Source organism: Piliocolobus tephrosceles, chromosome 2, assembly GCF_002776525.5.
Source record: "Piliocolobus tephrosceles isolate RC106 chromosome 2, ASM277652v3, whole genome shotgun sequence".
NCBI lineage: Eukaryota > Metazoa > Chordata > Mammalia > Primates > Cercopithecidae > Piliocolobus > Piliocolobus tephrosceles.
In genome coordinates this window covers 6460140-6480171 of record NC_045435.1, presented here as the reverse complement: position 1 = coordinate 6480171, position 20032 = coordinate 6460140, and the positions used below count along the sequence as shown (strand labels likewise).

The 20032-nt window shown below is 38.6% G+C and overlaps 1 protein-coding gene across 1 annotated transcript in view; it reads right to left on the bottom strand.

Moving 5' to 3' along the window:
* Positions 1-20032, bottom strand: part of IMPG2 (interphotoreceptor matrix proteoglycan 2) — a 77868-nt gene that overhangs the window by 15669 nt on the left and 42167 nt on the right. The window contains exons 5-9 of the mRNA XM_026457039.1: positions 17629-17678; positions 16633-16719; positions 7272-7592; positions 4998-6262; positions 4157-4376 (exon numbers count right to left, since the gene is read on the bottom strand). Coding sequence (XP_026312824.1) covers positions 4157-4376; positions 4998-6262; positions 7272-7592; positions 16633-16719; positions 17629-17678 — 1943 coding nt within the window. The remainder of the gene's footprint in view (positions 1-4156; positions 4377-4997; positions 6263-7271; positions 7593-16632; positions 16720-17628; positions 17679-20032) is intronic.

Genomic DNA, 20032 nt, shown 5'->3' with positions numbered 1-20032 from the left:
CCTGCAAGCCAGAAGAGAGAGGGGGCCAATATTCAACATTCTTAAAGAAAAGAATTTTCAACCCAGAATTTCATATTCAGCCAAACTAAACTTCACACACAAAGGAGAAATGAAATCCTTTACAGACAAGCAAATGCTGACAGATTTTATTACCATCAGGCCTGCCTTACAAGAGCTCCTGAAGGAAGCACTAAATATGGAAAGGAAAAACTGGTACCAGCCACTGTAAAACATACCATACTGTAAAGAACATCAACACTATGAAGAAACTGCATTTGCTAACGGGCAAAATAACCAGCTAGCATCATACTGACAGGATCAAATTCATACATAACAATATTTGCCTTAAATATAAACAGGCTAAATGCCCCAATTAAAAGACACAGACTGGCAAAATGGATAAAGAGACAAGACCCATCTCACGTGCAAAGACACACATAGGCTCAAAATAAAAGGATGGAGGAATATTTACCAAGCAAACACCAAACACCAAAAGCAATGGCAACAAAAGCCGAAATTGACAAATGGGATATAATTAAACTAAAGAGTTTCTGCACAGCAAAAGAAACTATCATCAGAGTGAACAGGCAATCTACAGAATGGCAAAACATTTTTGCAATCTATCCATCTGACAAAGGGCTAATATCCAGAATCTACAAGGAACTTAAACACATGTACAACAAAAACACAAACAACCCCATCAAAACGTAGGCAAAGGATATGAACAGACACTTCTCAAAAGAAGACATTTATGCAGCCGACAAACATATGAAAAAAAAGCTCATCATCACTGGTCATTAGAGAAATGCAAATCAAAACCACAATGAGATACCACCTCATGCCAGGTAAAATGGCGATCATTAAAAGTCAGGAAATAGCAGATGCTGGAGAGGATGTAGAGAAATAGGAACACTTTTACACTCCCACTTTTGTTGGGAGTGTAAGTTATTTCAACCATTGTAGAAGACAGTGTGGCGATTCCTCAAGGATCTAGAAGTAGAAATACCATTTGACCCAGTGATCCCATTGCTGGGTATATACCCAAAGGATTATAAATCATTCTACTATAAAGACACATGCACATGTATGTTTATTATGGCACTATTCACAATAGCAAAGACTTGGAACCAACCCAAATGCCCATTAATGATAGACTGCATAAAGAAAATGTGGCACATATACACCATGGAATACTATGCAGCCATAAAAAAGGATGAGTTCATGTCCTTTGCAGGGACATGGATGAAGCTGGAAACCATCATTCTCAGCAAACTAACACAGGAATAGTAAACCAAATATTGCATGTTCTTACTCATAACTAGGAGTTGAACAATGAGAACATATGGACACAGGGAGGGAAACATCACACATGGGGGCCTGTCGGGGTGGGGTGCTAGGTAAGGGATAGCATTAGGAGATACAGCTAATGTAGATGACAGGTTGATGGGTGCAGCAAACCACCATGGCACGTGTATACCTATGTAACAGATCTGCATGTTCTATACATGTATCCCACAACTGAAAGTATAATAGTGAAAGAAAAAAAAACTGAAGTAAATGTATTTATTGTAATTCTCTTTATTTTTTATTTTTTTTAGAGACAGGTTCTCACTATGTTGCCCAGGCTAGAGTGTAGTTGTGTGATCATAGTTCATTGTAATCTCAACCTCCTAGGCTCCAGCAATCTTCCCATCTCAGTCTCCCAAGTAGCTGGAACTACAGGCACATGCCACAATGCCCAGCTAATTTTTAAGTTTTTTGGTAGAGATGGAGACTCACTATGTTGCTTAGGCTGGTCTCAAACTCATGGCCTCAAGGAATTCCTCTGCCTCAGCCTCCTAAAGTATTGGGATTATGAGTGTGAGCCACAGCACCAGGCCTGTAATTCTGTTTAAAAAGAAGTAGATTGACTTTTGCAAAAGTTTTGTAAATCATAACTGTTTGCATTTGTATAGTTAGTCAAATGCTTTATATATACTACTTGTTTAATGCTTAGAATAGTCTCATAAAATACAGAGGCCAGGCAATATTACCCCCATTTAATATATGAGGAACTAAGGGTCAGGGAAGCCCATCTTGGGTCACACAAATAATAAATGGTAAAGCAGAAGCAAGAAATCATTCCTTACAAATTATAATTAATTGCCTCTTCCACTATACCAAAGAATGTGCAAATGGCCTTAGAGAACTCAATTGGCAAGAGATTTGCATATGAGGGATTCAAGAAACCATTTTCTTCACTTTCAATAAGTAATGATTCTTAAAGATTTCAAAAGAAAGTTCACTTCTTTCCTAAAGAATAGGGCTGACTTTCAAACCAGTTTGAGATTAAGAGGCACTGGAGAAATACCAAACCAGACATTCCTTCTTACTCCTCAAAACCTCTGTCCTCTGGTATGTAGAAGGGAAGGAAGAACAAAAGTTCACACTTCAACAGTGTTCTCTGCATCCAAGGCTTCAAAATAAAAGCAATGATTCATTTCATTCATTCACAGTATTTTTGAGTACCTTCTGTGTTCAAGACACTATGCTAAGTTCTGGCTAAAAAGTAGTTAATAAAACAAACACATTCTCAGTTCTTCTAAAAAGCTCATCTGGAAAAAACAGCCATTAAGCAACTATGCACATAAATTAACATTGTTACAATGATGATAATTCTCTAGAGGAAAGAATATTGTACTATTAATGTAAAAACTGACAGGAAAGACTCAGTCTAGACCACAGGTGAGTCAATGAAAAGTCCTGAGGAAGTGACATTCGAACTGAGGCACATGGGTGAGCAGGAGACAGTAAGAAGGCAAAAGTGGACAGTGTGTGCAAAGGCTTTAAGGCAAGAAGAAAGTTTTGTATCTGAGTAACAAAAAACAAGCTGGTTTGACTAGAACCTGTTGACCAGAGGTTAGTTACATTGGATATCAGGGAAGAAAATAGGGACAAGGCCTTGTGGCTACTGAACTAGACAGCCCTTCAAGAGTACCATGGCTGCTATATGGAGGATGGATAGGAGGAGGAGCATGAGAGGATGTGGGGAAACTGGTCCAAAGGAGAGATCATGGTGATTTGGAGGGAGTCGTAGCAATGGAGATAGAGAAAAGAGCATGAATTTGAGATATTCTTAGAATTCAGAATCAATATAAGTTTGGTGAGTGACTAAAAGTTCCAGGTGTTAGGAATTGAGGTATCAAGCATGACTTCCTTGGCCAGGTGCGGTGGCTCACACCTGTAATCCCAGCACTTTGGGAGGCCGAGGTGGGTGGATCACCTGAGGTCAGGAGTTCAAGACCAACCTAGCCAACATGGAGAAACCCCGTCTCTACTAAAAATACAAAAAATGAGCCAGGCGTGGTGGCAGGCACCTGTAATCCAAGCTACTCAGGAGGCTGAGGCAGGAGAATTGCTTGAACCCAGGAGGCAGAGGTTGCAATGAGCCGAGGTCACACCATTGCACTCCAGCTTGGGCAACAAGAGCGAAATGCCACCTCAAAAAAAAAAAAAAAAAAGAAAGAAAGAAAAGAAAAGAAATTTTCTCAGGTTTCCAGCTTAAGTAGCTGAGTAGATAAAGCTTACATTTATGGAGAGAGATAGAGAAGCTGAGAGAAAGAGTAGATACAGCTGGAGAGTGGTGAGATCTGGAAAAGAAGAGCTCACTCACAGCTATCTTAAATTTGATATACACAGAATACATCCAAATGGAGACTGTCAAGTAAGTAGATATTGATTCTGGAGGTTATGAGAGATGTTTGATCTGCATTAAAAAAATGTGGAGAGTTATTGACATTTATATAAGGTTTAAGACAATGGAAATGGATGCAAAAGCTTAAAGGGAAGAAGGTACAAACCTTGCGGGTGACAACATGAAGGCATAGCAAGAACAGATCCAGTAGGTAAATAAAAGCAAAAGCCAGATGCAGTGGGTAGAAAAGGGAATGGAGGTGTAATAGTAAAGTAAAATGTTTGGAGGATGTTTTGAAAAGGGAGTGGTGTTGATGTTCTTGGGAGAAATATTTTACTAGTTATCAAGATGTGGAAGATTTGTCTGACATAGTACTCTTTTTTCCTACAAGTATTGGATTCACCTTAATGCAATGAGGAAGAGAATATACAAGAATAATCACAGGATTCTACTAAGAAACCACCATGCTAGGCAATATCATACCTGATTCCACATCAAGAGAGTATTTATCAATAGCCAAGTTCATGGTATTGTAGGCAGCGGTACAAAAGTCTTCCAGAATCATGTACACTGCATTGTTGACATTAGGAGGGACAGAATTGGCAAACTTCATTCGGCTGTTCACCACAATGCTGCCGTTTCTGAAGTTAAGGATTTCTAAGTTCTGGAATCCCGTGAGATTTGACTGGAGATAGGGAACCAGCTACAATACACAAAAAGTGGTAAGTTTATTGACAGCGTTTTATATTTTGTTCAATACATACCCAAACAAAACAAAACAAAAACACAGGTAAGACCCAGCCTCACTTTTCCTAATTGTATTTTATCTACATTTAAACTGTTAATTAACAAAAGTACAAATTGGGAATGATTTGACAGTATAAACTAGAAATGCTATGCAATTTTCATAGTGATATTTAGGAATCCCATGGAATTCATACATAGTTTTAGACACTCAGAGAGTTTATTCTCTGTTTCACTGAAGGATCCCAACAGTGAAGGCAACACAGGTACCCACAAAACATTAGCTTCACAATAAAATGTGAAAAGAAATGTCAAACTTATTGTAGTCCCATAATTCATGAAAACAGTCTTTCCTGTAAATTATCACATCACTCTCACGCCACTTTTGTGTTTTCCATTTCTTATATGTCTTACTGTTTTCTTTCCAACCCTAGGCCATGATACTATTTGTGAATGATAGGAAATGAATGTTCACAGCAGATCACACTTTCCCTGGCTCAGACCTTGTGTGCTAGAGGGGAGGAGGAGTGGGTCATACATGATTATTCACTAGCGCCCGTGTTTCACATTTTGTGCTTACCAATTCTAAGAATCTTTGCTCCAGGGCTTTATACTCCAAAGAGTTCTTATTAAACAGATCTTCTGAAAACATCATGTTAGTCACTCGGAGGCTGAAGAAAACCACCAAAGCTCCTGAAGTCTGGGTATAACTCAAGTCATCTCCTCCTTCTGTGGGCCAAGCCACACTAACCATCTCTGTGGAGTGAACACTTGTAGACATTTCCACATAACTACCAACCTTGCCATTTTGCTCTTGGACTAGCTCGGGCTGATAGTAATCTGTGCCTATCCGGTCCAGTTCTAATGAAATATCCTGTACACCCATAATTACTTCCTCCTCTAGCAGGGTGGAGATTGTGGTTGGAGGCAATTTGGTAGACTGTGTCACAGAAGCTTTCAACCAGAGTCTGTCAGTACTCTGTGGTGTACTTGCCAACGTGTCTCTGGACAGTTTCTCTAGGGAAGAAGTTCTTGTCGAAACTCTCTCTGAGTCTGGCAATATAGTCCACAAAGGTTGCATATCTGGCTTTACCATTGAAACCTCGCTGTCAAACCATTCATAGTTGGATGACTCGGTAGTTTGTTCCATATCCTCCCTTAGGATGGCATCTGCCTGATCTGATATTTCAGTAGAGGCAGAGATTGCTACAGATGTCAGTATAAGAGGTGCTTTGGTAACTGAGTAATCATCAACACCAGGTACTTCTGGTATGTGCTTGGGGAGGGTTAGAGATGCAGATTCCGTTGCAGTATCTGTGAAGATGGGCACAGCAGGCCCGCTAAGAGGCTCTTCCTCTGGGAAGTGTATGGATCTATCATCATGTTCATATTTTGAGTGCTTACTAATTTGGTCTGTGGAATCCATTTTGTCAACTAAAACTAGCTTCTCGTCTTCAATCTCAGCTGGCAAAAGTGAATCGTCATCTTCAAGCCATGGCTTGGACAGCGGTTCGGTGCTCTTCTCTGATGAAGTCTCACTCCATGGCCAAGTAATCAGATCTACTTTTTGCCCTGATCCTGAACCTAAACCACTGTCAAGTATTAACTCTTTTTCCATGGATGCATCTGGCAGGAAAGGGCTCACTTTTAATTGATCTTTGACTTTGGAGGTCAAGGAGTCCGAGTCAAAAGGTACAGAAGAGGTCAGATATGGTGAAGATGTTAAGGACACATCAGAGTCTTCCATGGATGGTATTGTTTCTTTTGGCACAGGTTGAGTGAATGAACTTGAAGGCAATGAATCAATAGAAAGAACATCTTCTGACTCTTCAACATTGGCTAATCCTAAAAATAAAATTTTCCATTAATTAATCTATAGAGTTGCCAAAATATATTCCTAGTTCTTCTAATAAAATTAGTTTCCTATTTTTTCCCTGTGAAGTTAACAGGGGCAATTGTTGACTTTTGTTTTTCTATATCTAGCAAACAAAAGGAAGATCTGATAACATGTTTGTAATATGGGATAGTAACTCGTGAATATTATCTCCTTCTTGAGGATGACAAGACCTTGACTATTGAAATAATCTCCAAACACTTGTTTTTTTTTAATTCCATGAAAATAAAGAACTGCTAGTAGTAATTTTGACAACAAATACTAAATCCAGCAGTCATTTAGGAGGAAAACTCCCTGAACATTGTGTTTCTCTTTGAATTCTCAGTTTCCTTGTTATGTTTATTGTCTATCATCCTTCAGATTCACCCAATATTCACAATCCTGAACTCATTATTTATATATTTGCTCATCTTCCTCATTTCACATGTAAACTCCATTTCTAAGTCACATTTATTTTTCCTTTCCTCCACAACATCTAGATCATCTATTTCATTTTCACTTCTTTATCTCTGCTGTGGCTGCCATGATTTAGTTTCTTCCCTTCACAATATTACTACAAGCAAGAATCTTTAGACTTGGCCCCCACAACTAATTGTATTATAACCTAGTTGAAAAATCTTCTTTCACACTATTTATTACTCCAATATTTAAGTAAAGTGGTTATTTAATAGTAGTAGCAGTAATTTAACTAAACTATATACCCTTCGATATGACCTTCAAAATATCTGCTAATTGATCCCCACCCCAGCTCCCCAAGTTTATTTCTTATTATTTACCTATTTGGACTCTCCATTCCAACAAATTAAATTTGATTGTTTCCTCTCACAAACAATTTTACCAAGACATTTTAGCCCTAATGAATACTACCATGTTTTTTTCATAGCCATAGTCTCTTCCTCTCTTTAAAAACCCTGTCATCAGATACAACAAGAAGTATGAAAAGCGATTAAAGTTTCTTACCATCTTCTACCAAGTGAGATCCAGAAGTCCTTTCCTCAGAAGCCACAGGCAAGCCAGTCTGAAGCACTGCCGGGGTGACAGAATGAAGAGTCAAGCTGCTAACCTCTAAAACCTCTGGGGAAGAACTGAGGCCCATCTTCGAGGGAAAGGCTAATTTGTGTGTAGACACTAAATCACCCAAAGGACTTTCTGACCAGAGTTCCCTGCCAGTGGCTGAGGGAGGACCAGAGCTGAAATCAAGTGGTGGAATACTGCTGGTGGTGGATTCATCTGCTGAGGGCCACGCAGCTTGAAAGGTATTATCCTGGGGGGAAAAAAAGGCTAAATCATATCATAGATAAAAGAAACATATAAAAAGTGATTTTAAATACCACCTATCTGTCTATATTCCCAGATTTTCTAGGGACAAGGAGGCAGTGTATTAATAGTATTGGGAGTAGGGGGAGACATGGGCTCCAGAATCAAACAGATTTATAGTCAGATTCCAATATCTAGAGAAAAACTATATCACCTCTCACCTGAAAAGCAAGGACAGAGGAGGTAACATATTTTAAAGCCCTCAAACAAAGTGAATTTGTGAGAGAAAATGTTTTTTTTTTTCTTTAGATGGTTCATTTTCCTCCGTGTTTTTAGCTTAAATGACTTTAAATACATAGAAGTTACTGTTATCTGTAACTTGTTGGCAAAGATCTAAGTACATTGCCCACAGCAGGAAAGAACAACTGGCAATTTTATTCATCGTTCTGAAAAGGTAATTAGTTAATGAAGGCCCTCTAGTTTGGTCAGAAATGTCACCACAACAAAATGTAGTCTGGTTACCTCAAATGAATAGCCACTCCTGTAAAATGGTATCACACTTATGAAACATAAACAATTTCCTCTTTCTAGTGATGTTTTACTAATGTACTACTAATCTTATCTTAAAATGTAGTTCAGAAATGGAGAAGTATACAGAAACACAAACCTTGAACATGCTAATTATTTAATTTTATGAAGAACTGTCTATGTAAATGTACAATAATCAGCCAGCCACAGTGGCTCACGTCTATAATCCCAGCACTTTGGGAAGCTGAACCAGGAGGATCGCTTGAGGCCAGGAGTCCAGTCTGGGTAATATAACAAGACCCCATCTCAACAACAACAAAAAATTAGCTTAGCCAGGCATGGTGGCACACACCTGGAGTTCTAGCTACTTGGGAGGCTGAGGGAGGAGGATCACTTGATCCTGGGAATTCAAGACTACCGTGAGCTATGATCAGCCCACTGCACTACAGCCTGGGCTATAGAGCAAGACGTTGTCTCAAAAAAAAAAAAAAAAAGTTTAACAATACTGCTAAGAGGTAAAATGGCCATGGTATTTGGCAGGAGTTTATATAATTTGTTCTGGATTCTTAATAACAAAGATAGAGAAGTACAATCCACATGGAAAAAACTCATAAAATATTTCCTGGATGTATGAAAACTGAAAAAGGAAAAGAGAAAAGAACAATCCTTTTCAGTCCTAAGAAGGTATTTGAGGTCGGGTGCGGTGGCTCACGCCTTTAATCCCAGCACTTTGGGAGGCCAAGACAGGTGGATCACCCGAGGTGAGGAGTTCGAGGCCAGCCATGACCAACATGGAGAAACCCCATCTCTGCTAAAAATACAAAATTAGGTGGGTGTGGTGGCACATGCCTGTAATCCCAGCTACTCATGAGGCTGAGGCAGGAGAATCACTTGAACCTGGGAGGCAGAGGTTGCGGTGAGCCAAGATCGCACCATTGCACTCCAGCCTGCGCAACGAGAGCAAAACTCCGTCTCAAAAAAAAAAATGGTATTTGAATCACATGGAAGCTTTTGAAAAACACCAATTCCCAGGCCTGACACTCAGAAATGTTAACTTAATTGGTCTGGGAGGAGAACCTAGACATGGGTACTTGTAAAAGTTTTCTAGTAGAGGAAACGGCTGGATCCTGTTCTGGGCATAATATTCCAGCCTGTGTTTCTAATACACTTCTTCAGTTGCTGAATGATTTTATTTCTTATCAACTGGAACCTTTAAGAAATTTCCTATATTTATAAGTCTATCAAAAGACTAGAATTCATGTTATACCTATGAACAAAATGAAAACTAGGAATAAGAAATGCTGAACTAACCTCCTCCCCCCACTCCAGGAGATTCCTATCAGCAATAGTAAATTTGCACTGACAGTATCAACCCTAATATGCTTTTTGAACAAAGCACACAATTTTAGGGTGGCTAACTAGAGTTCAGTCTATGGCCGTGAAATAAAACAGAACATACTGGCCTATGAAGACAGCTAATCCAAAACAAGGTGATATGGTTTGACTGTGTCCCCACCCAAATCTCATCTTGAATTTCCACATGTTGTGGGAGGGACCTGGTGGGAGGTGATTGAATCATGGGGGCGGGTCTTTCCCATGCTGTTCTCGTGGTAGTGAATAAGTCTCATGAGATATGATGGTTTTATAAAGGGGATTTTCCCTGCAAAAGCTCTCGGCTCTTGTCTACCACCATGTGACATGTGCCTTTCACCTTCTGCCATAATTGTGAGGCCTCCCAAGCCACGTGGAGCTGTAAGTCCATTAAACCTCTTTCTTTTGTAAATTGCCCAGTCTCAGGTATGTCTTTATCAGCAGCGTGAAAACAGACTATTACACAAGGCTTAATTAGTCTTTTATGCTTTGTCTCCACAGTGCCCCTTGTCTCTCTGTCAAAGAGCTGTGTGAGAAGGCTTTGAACTATACACTCTCCCAGTCACAGATGGGGGACCATGAGGCAAGAAACCACCAGGCATGTCCTACTTTGTCCCTTCCCCTAGTGACAATGCACAGGAAAGATGGTAATAACAGAAGGTCATTAGCTCTACAGAGGGTTACCCACAGTTTCATCTACCACCTTTAAACTAAAAGCACTTTAGTTTAAAAAGAAAATCTTATTTTCTTTTGTGCAACTCAGTTACAACATCACTGCCTGCCTTGTCCGTGTTGTTTTCATTGGTTCCTATATTAAGTGGGTCACCATGCTGATTCTTCTGCATTTGTCACCACCACTTCAGATCCTTCTCTTCCTGCCCTCTGCCCTAGGAGGCTGACCCCTGTGATCTGTACCACCCTTGCAAATGCTGCCTTGCATTTGTTTTCTGTTTGAGTTTGGCCAATGGGAAGCATAAGCAGATCAAAGGATAGGGGGAAGAGAGGTCAAGGTATTTCTTCCCTGCTTCCTCCAAGCCTCAGTACTATGTGTCTAGCATAGCTGTGCTTCTCCCTCCACAATTACAGCTCCAGCTGTCAATGGGCTCTGGTAACAGCACTTCCTTCCCTTCCTCTGTAATCCAATGGATGGTAGTGGTAATTGCTTCCCACTGTTGTTAGTCTCTGCATACCTCAACATTCTTTTTATGCTCCCTTAACCCTATGCACATCTCCATTAGTAGATTCTTCTAGATGATTCTGTTACTGCTGAGACCCTGGATGAGTGATATTACGCAAAGGTGCCATCATTTTATAATATACTTCATTTAAAAATCCATTAAAGTTTAAGTCATTTCTGTCAAAAAGTGATTAGACAATCCAAAATGAAATATAAATGCCCAGCAAATAAGGAATGAGAATCACTTAAAACAACAACATGAACCAAAAATGATATCATTCTGGCTAAATGTAAATTTAGTCGGAAAATAAAAATCTGGAAAGGAAAAAGGAGAGTGATAAAAAGTATATGATGCAATGTTAGCCAACATTTTTGGCAATGCAGCTTTGACCAAAAAAAATAGAAAGGAAATAGAAGCAAGATATATCTAGGAATTAGACTGGAGTCTAATAACCAAATCTCCTGAATCTGTTGAAGTGAAATGTATGAGAGAAAAAGCAAAGCATCTGTAAAGAAAGAGGAAGCCAGAGGCCATCATCAAATGACTAGATACAATTGCAAAACAACCTATAGAGAAAGAAAGATCTCAGGACACAAAATTCCCTCTTGGGGAATCTCCTAACAGAAGTGCACCTGAGGATAAGAAGACATGTTTCATGATTCAGGACAAAAAAAGAAAAAGAAGATCTAATTGGAGAGATGACTTCTGGTATTTTTCTAGTAAACTTTAAGAGCATGTAAGTCTGGGCAACAGAGTAAGACCCTGTCTCTACAAAAAACATAAAATAAAAAAATAACTATGTGCCTTGGTACACTCCTATATTACATCCCTATAGTACTCTGGAGGCTGAAGCAGGAGGATCACTTGAACCCAAGGAGTTTGAGTCTTCAGTGAGCTATGATCACACCACTGCACTCCAGCCCAGGTGACAGCAATACACTGTCTCAGAAAACACCATGCAATTACCAGGAGTAGAATTAACCCTACATAACTCTATTTAGTAGAGGTGGCTTGCAATTGCTGACCTGTGTGCAGAGTGCTCCTACATAACTTAGCACCAAATAGACATAAAGCTGGTTCATATTTCTGCCTAGAGGGTCTAAGTTATTCTGAGTCCTCACGAACAGAGATAGAACAAGAGTTTACTTCCAGAGAAATGGAAGACAAGAAATTAAAGTCCAGAAAGTGAAAGGCAAAAAAGTTAAGTAAAAACACCAGCTCTTGTCTTGCCAAAGGCTCATGTGCTTTATGAGGCCCTCTTTTGGCTTGTAAAAATCTTATGTTGGGAAGAAGGGTTGAGCATGCACATGTATATGAACATAACAAAATTATCACATTTTACACTTAGAAGGACTCAAGAACACATGTAGTATAACCATGCCTATTAAAGAGAGGGAACTGAGGATCATAGAAGTGAAATGCTCAAGGACACATGAAAAAAGAGAAAAAAAAAAAACAGACTGGAAGCAGCCAAGTCTCTAGATTTCTCAGTGCCAGTGCTTTTCCCACTAACGGCTATTCATCCAGAGGTCTCTCCCAGTGTATATTCCCAAGTGGTAAAAGGATTCTCAGAGGAGAAACTAGAGTAAACAGACTTGGCAGTCCATGCGCTCATTTGGGTTAACATATTCCACAGGTTTATACAACCCAGGTCAACACAGATGGAGGGAGTGTGGGAGGCCATCTCCTAATATTCAGATATCTGCTCTATGGGATATGGAGGCTGTTTACATAGAAAAAAAGTTTCTAGCCTTCCCCTTTATTTTTCTAGGACTGAAAATTACATTTGTAGTCAGGGAAAGGAAGGCCATTTGCTCAATACCAAGTTCTGTCCATCAATAAAGTAGTTACAATGATGATGATTATTCCATAAGAGGGAATTAACTTTATTCCTTTTAATTATATAAAACTACTTCCAGAGATGTGTTAAAGTTACTCATATATTCTTGCAAATTCCAAATGTACTTTACAAAAAAACTCAAGTGAGATAGCTTAAGCCCTTCAAGCCATGTTTAAGAAATTGAGTTTTGGCCGGGCGCGGTGGCTCACGCTTGTAATCCCAGCACTTTGGGAGGCCGAGACGGGCGGATCACGAGGTCAGGAGATAGAGACCATCCTGGCTAACACAGTGAAACCCCGTCTCTACTAAAAGTACAAAAAATTAGCCGGGCGAGGTGGCGGGCGCCTGTAGTCCCAGCTACTCGGGAGGCTGAGGCAGGAGAATGGCGTGAACTCGGGAGGCGGAGCTTGCAGTGAGCCAAGATCGCGCCACTGCACTCCAGCCTGGGCAACGTAGCGAGACTCCGTCTCAAAAAAAAAAAAAAAAAAAAAAAAAAAAAAGAAATTGAGTTTTATCAGATGGAGCGCATAACCTGACACACATTAGGAAAGCAGCTGAATTCCCTTTGAAAACTGGCACAAGACAGGGATGCCCTCTCTCACCACTCCTATTCAACATAGTGTTGGAAGTTCTGGCTAGGGCAATCAGGCAAGAGAAAGAAATCAAGGGTATTCAGTTAGGAAAAGAAGAAGTCAAATTGTCCCTGTTTGCAGATGACATGATTGTATATTTAGAAAACCCCATTGTCTCAGCCCAAAATCTCCTTAAGCTGATAAGCAACTTCAGCAAAGTCTCAGGATACAAAATTAATGTGCAAAAATCACAAGCATTCTTATACACCAGTAACAGACAAGCAGAGAGCCAAATCAGGAATGAACTTCCATTCACAATTGCTTCAAAGAGAATAAAATACCTAGGAATCCAACTTACAAGGGATGTAAAGGACCTCTTCAAGGAGAACTACAAACCACTGCTCAGTGAAATCAAAGAGGACACAAACAAATGGAAGAACATACCATGCTCATGGATAGGAAGAATCAATATCGTGAAAATGGCCATACTGCCCAAGGTTCTTTATAGATTCAATGCCATCCCCATCAAGCTACCAATGAGTTTCTTCACCGAATTGGAAAAAACTGCTTTAAAGTTCATATGGAACCAAAAAAGAGCCCGCATTGCCAAGACAATCCTAAGTCAAAAGGACAAAGCCGGAGGCGTCACGCTACCTGACTTCAAACTATACTACAAGGCTATAGTAACCAAAACAGCATGGTACTGGTACCAAAACAGAGATATAGACCAATGGAACAGAACGGAGTCCTCAGAAATAATGCCACACATCTACAACCATCTGATCTTTGACAAACCTGACAAAAACAAGAAATGGGGAAAGGATTCCCTATTTAATAAATGGTGCTGGGAAAATTGGCTAGCCATAAGTAGAAAGCTGAAACTGGATCCTTTCCTTACTCCTTATACGAAGATTAATTCAAGATGGATTAGAGACTTAAATATTAGACCTAATACCATAAAAACCCTAGAAGAAAATCTAGGTAGTACCATTCAGGACATAGGCATGGGCAAGGACTTCATGTCTAAAACACCAAAAGCAACGGCAGGAAAAGCCAAAATTGACAAATGGGATCTAATTAAACTAAGGAGCTTCTGCACAGCAAAAGAAACTACCATCAGAGTGAACAGGCAACCTACAGAATGGGAGAAAATTTTTGCAATCTACTCATCTGACAAAGGGCTAATTTCCAGAATCTACAAAGAACTCAAAACAAATATACAAGAAAAAAACAAACAACCCCATCCAAAAGTGGGGAAAGGATATGAACAGACATTTCTCAAAAGAAGACATTCATACAGCCAACAGACACATGAAAAAATGCTCATCATCACTGGCCATCAGAGAAATGCAAATCAAAACCACAATGAGATACCATCTCACACCAGTTAGAATGGCAATCATTAAAAAATCAGGAAACAACAGGTGTTGGAGAGGATGTGGAGAAATAGGAACACTTTTACACTGTTGGTGGGATTGTAAACTAGTTCAACCATTATGGAAAACAATATGGCAATTCCTCAAAGATCTAGAACTAGGTGTACCATATGACCCAGCTATCCCACTACTGGGTATATACCCAAAGGATTATAAATTATGCTACTACAAAGACACATGCACACGTATGTTTATTGCGGCACTATTCACAATAGCAAAGACTTGGAATCAACCCAAATGTCCATCAGTGACAGACTGGATTAAGAAAATGTGGCACATATACACCATGGAATACTATGCAGCCGTAAAAAAGGATGAGTTTGCGTCCTTTGTAGGGACATGGATGCAGCTGGAAACCATCGTTCTTAGCAAACTATCACAAGAAGAGAAAACCAAACACCGCATGTTCTCACTCATAGGTAGGAACTGAACAATGAGCTCACTTGGACTCGGGAAGGGGAACATCACACAATGGGGCCTATCATGGGGAGGGGGGAGGGGGGAGGGGGGAGGGATTGCATTGGGGAGTTATACCTGATATAAATGATGAATTGATGGGTGCTGATGAGTTGATGGGTGCAGCACACCAACATGGCACATATATACATATGTAACAAACCTGCACGTTATGCACATGTACCCTAGAACTTAAAGTATAATAATAATAAAAAAAAAAACAGCAACCCAAAAAATAAATAAATAAATAAAATTAAATTAAATTAAATTAAATAGTAAACATCTGGGTAAATCTTAAACAAATTTTAGCTGTATAAGTAGAATATAATACAGTCTAATTAGTAGAATGAAAAAAGGGAAAGAACAAAAATACTGAAAAGTAGCATATAGGTCAGCAAAATGATCATTTGAATTACAATGTTCTAATGTTTCTACATTGCTCGGGATAAGAATAAAGATATTGAAAAACTTAAAATTTGTTAAGTTAAATACACATTATAATTTATAGGATAATTCCCAACAGAACCAAAATATGGTATATAATTTCTAGAAGAGTAGATGGGAAAATGCATTAGGAAAATAGCTGCACAATAAAACTACCTTGGGCTTCATTTGAACCAGAGCTACAGGCAATCTAATTTTTGTTAGGTATCTCTATATTGTTGTGCTTTCCTACTGGTTCTATAAATTCGCTTAAATCCTCTGTTTTGGATATTAAGGTTCCAATTGACTGCATACAATTCCTTAATTTCCATTAAAGTGAATTCTATCTCATTCTATAAATGTTTTCAGATCTAAATCATAGCTATTCTGCCCCAAGTTCAAAGCTACAGTATCACTTTTTATTCATTCATTCACAAATATTTATCAAATGCCAGTATTTGCTAGCACCATGTACTTGGAACATGGCTGTACTTAGCATAAAAGTATTGATTCAGGTATCCACTCAGGGATTACCACCAGACTTGTTCAGTGACAGGGAGGGTGATGAGGCAAAGTGGAGCGACTTAACCTGATTTCATGTAAGTTAAAATGTCCACGTTGGGAAGTGAAGGTGCAAGATAACTAAATTGCATCTTCCTAGTGACTATGTTTTGTCAGAGTTTGCTCTATGTTTAAAAAACAGCATTTGTGAACCCCCTAATTTTTTAAATGCAGTATTTAAATATCTAACAAAATGTTTCTATATTCCTGGGCAATGTGTAATTTTTTTGTTAATCTGTATATATCTTTTGTGAGAGAGACTCAGCTATAGGATTTAGTGTTGTTTAGTGGACAGGTTTCTATTAATTATGGTATATTCACAATGCATGGTACTTTTTGCCTTTTAAACTACATAAAATGTATAGTTTTACCCTCTGAAGAGCTAAGATCTGGTCTATTAAGGGTTAGAAGAACATAGGCAAAACCACCATAGTAAATCATGGCACAGAGGCCACAAGAGGCAGTGGGCTTACCTCAATGACAGTCCATTTCATTTATAATTTGAAGCCCTCTCTCACCAAAAACTCTACAATAAGAGCAGATTTACTCAGTTCTCCAAGGAACCTCAAAATTGTTTTTAATGTACTGGTTTTAGAATTCACGTCATTTTTCTAACAGGGCACTACAGCAATGGGAGATAAACTCTCTCTTAATCTCTATGCTCCATGTTAGAAACTAAGTAACAAAACAGAGCATCACTCACACTCTCCTCTGGCCTTTCCAAGCTGCTCTCTGAGGCACCTTCATAGGAGTCCACCCCTGGATGTGGAACACTGAGAGCAGCGTCTAAGAAGAAAAGCAAAAACATATGCATGAATTCAGTCCCTGATTAAGTCAGAGTTCCTATCAGGAAATAAGGAACTGACTTCAAAAACCATTCCCATAAATAGTTTGCTTTATTGTCCTGGAAATTCGGTACTTTCTAACCTCAAGACACATCGGTATGACGTCTTCTCAGAACAAGAAATAATTGTGGTGCATTCAACAAGCATATATTGAGCACCTACTGTATGCCAGACTCTGCACAAGACACTACGGACACAAAGACAACATTCCTATACTTAAGGAGCTATCTGGTAAAGGGGACATATACTAAAAGAAGTAACTCCTGTACCAGAGAGGGGAAGTGGGTAAAGGTTGGAAACTGGCTATGAATTGACAAGTGTTAAAACTGGACCTTATGTTATTCTATTTTTGTAGATGTCTGAAATTTCTAACACAGAGAAGTTTGTGGGTTTTTTTAAATTAAAAATAAAGAAATGAATTACCAATTTACAAGAAATATACTGGTCAAAGGAACATGTTAAACTATACCACAGAACGCAATAAGAAAATCCTTACTCTGGGAAACTCTCACAGGATGAATGACTAATGGTGGCGTTAGAATGGCTATGTTTTAACATTAGTGGTAGCTACAGAGTGTTTGCCTTAAAATAATTCCTTAGCTCATACATTTGTTTTCAGTGGTGTTCTGACTTGTATTATATACTTAATGATTAAGGATTTTTAGGTACCGACAACATTATGCCATAAATTTTTAAAAATTACTTTTTCTTGAGAATTTTGAACAACATATAAAAATAGAGAAATCTGATATTTTTAAAAAGTTAGCACAAAAAAAAGTACTTTTTTGTGAGACTGTCTTAAACCATAAATAATTTAAAAAGAAAAGTGAATAAAGACACAAAAGCATACCTCCCAATGTTGAAGTATCACCAACAGGAACTGGAGAAGACAGTTCAGGGCTAGAAAAAAAAGTGTTTGCAGTTAATGAAATGACAGACACATGAGGGTTTATTTTGGGATTTTGGAGTTGTTTTCCAAAAAGGAAAACACTAGATCACCAATTAAGGGCTCCCAAGTAAAAGTACCAAGAAGCAAAGTTTTTAAAATTCAAACTTCATAATTCCTTTATTTTACATTTGTTGATGCATACTCAACTAGAATCACCCTACCTAGAATTCTTCCCTAGTTATCTTTTCATCACCCTGTTTTCTCTCTTCTCAGTTCTTATCACTATGTGAAATTTTACTTATCTTCTTATTTATCTCTGTCTCTAATGCCTTAGTCCTCTAGCACAATATTGCCCAAAAATGGTAGCCAGTGGACACGTGTAGCAATTTAAATTAATTAAAATGAAACCAAGTTAAAAACTCAGTTCCTCATTTACACTTGCCACATTTCAGGTGCTTAATAGCTGCATGTGGTTAACGGCCATCATACCAGGCAAGATGGTAAAGAACATTTCCATCACTATAGATGTTCTATTGAACAGGAATGTATTAAGAATCTAAACTGCATGAGATTGAAGACCTTGACTAATATATTCCTGCTATATTTTCCAGTGCCTAAAACAATACCTGCCATTTAGTAGGCATTAAAAATATATTTTGGGGTAAATGAATACTATGTGTCAGGCAATGTAGAAGATACTTGGCATATAATTGTGAGTAAAACACCCATGGTATATGAAGATTACAGTCTTATAGAAATTATACACACTAAGTCAATAATTACAGATGAGACAAGTAGCATAGACAAGAAAGTAGTGGCTGCTAGAAGGAACATAAAGCCACCCACCTGATCTCATTGGAGAGATCACTGAAATCATAAAACCTGTTTATGTAAAGAACATCAAGCTTAGAGAAATTATTTGCTGTAGGCCACATTACTAACAGGTATCAGGTATCCTAGCTGTCGTGTTACCATGCCACTCTGCACTGCAAGCAAAGAAGAGATCAGAAGATACTTTGAGAAAGCCCCTCCTCCTAAAGGAAAGAAAACAGGTTTCCACAAGTCCGTATTTTCACATATCCCAAAGGTATAAAAGTTAGATTACAGTGATTTGGGAATATTTTAGAATTTTCAAGTTTGTACACATGTCCTAAGAGGAAAAGGGCTATTCCCTTAACCTTTTCAAAGATATTGGATCAGTGATGATTGTCTGTTTTCAACTTATAGCAATTAAAAACTCTCTTCAGGTCAGGCGCGGTGGCTTATGCCTGTAATCCCAGCATTTTGGGAGGTCCAGGTGGGTCAATCACCTGAGGCCAGCAGTTCAAGGCCAGCCTGGCCAACATGGTGAAACCCTGTCTCTACTAAAAACACAAAAATTAGCTGGGCGTAGTGGCACATGCCTGTAATCCCAGCTACAGGAGCCTGAGGTATGAGAATCACTTGAACTCAGGAGGCAGAGGTTGCAGTGAGCCAAGATTGTACCACTGTACTCCAGCCTGAGTGACAGAGGAAGACTCTGCCTCTAAATAAAAAAATAAATAAAAACTCTCTTCAATGCTACCAAGTCAACTTCCTAAAGTAATTTGATCAACAGTCAAAAATATCTCCCTCATAGATGTGCCCAGGTCTGTGACGTGCCCACTAAGTCACATCTTCAGAGCCACACCTTTAGATCACCCTACTGCTCTCAATTAGATTACAGAGGTACTCAAAGTCTTGAGATAAACATGGCACACATTTTGAGGCATCAGTTTTACTAGAAGCTTAAACAGGTGAGGAGTTAAATAAGAACTGCTGTATAATTTAAAACATTTTAATATTATAACAAACATGGCTATATTATGGAATAGAATAAAAAGTTTAAATGAATATGAAAATAAAATATGATAATTCAAAGACATTTTATGATTGGAGCTGGTAGGGGAGGGTCAACTAGGGGCATGTTTTCTAAATACTCAGGCTTTGGTAGAAAATTTGAGAAACATAAGTTAAAAAAAAAACAAAACAAAACAAAAAAAACCTTCACCATAAACATCCTTCTGGTTTTAAAAATTCTATCTAAAAAAGTAAGATGTTAAACTATTACACAAAACTCATCAGTATTGTTTATTTAGAGTACTTTTGCATAAAATTGCTTACTAAGTTTCATCTAGAAGAACCTAAAGGGTATGACATCTGGACAAGTTATTTTGATGAGCAGAGGACAGCATGAGTGACGAGGAAGCATCAAGAGGCTTCTTGGGTTACAGAAGATGGAGCTGAAAAAAATGGGATTCGGATCCATTCGGAAGAAACATTAACATAATCAGGCCTGAATAGGGTCTATCAATTGTCCACATGGCAGTACTCCTTCTCAGTACCT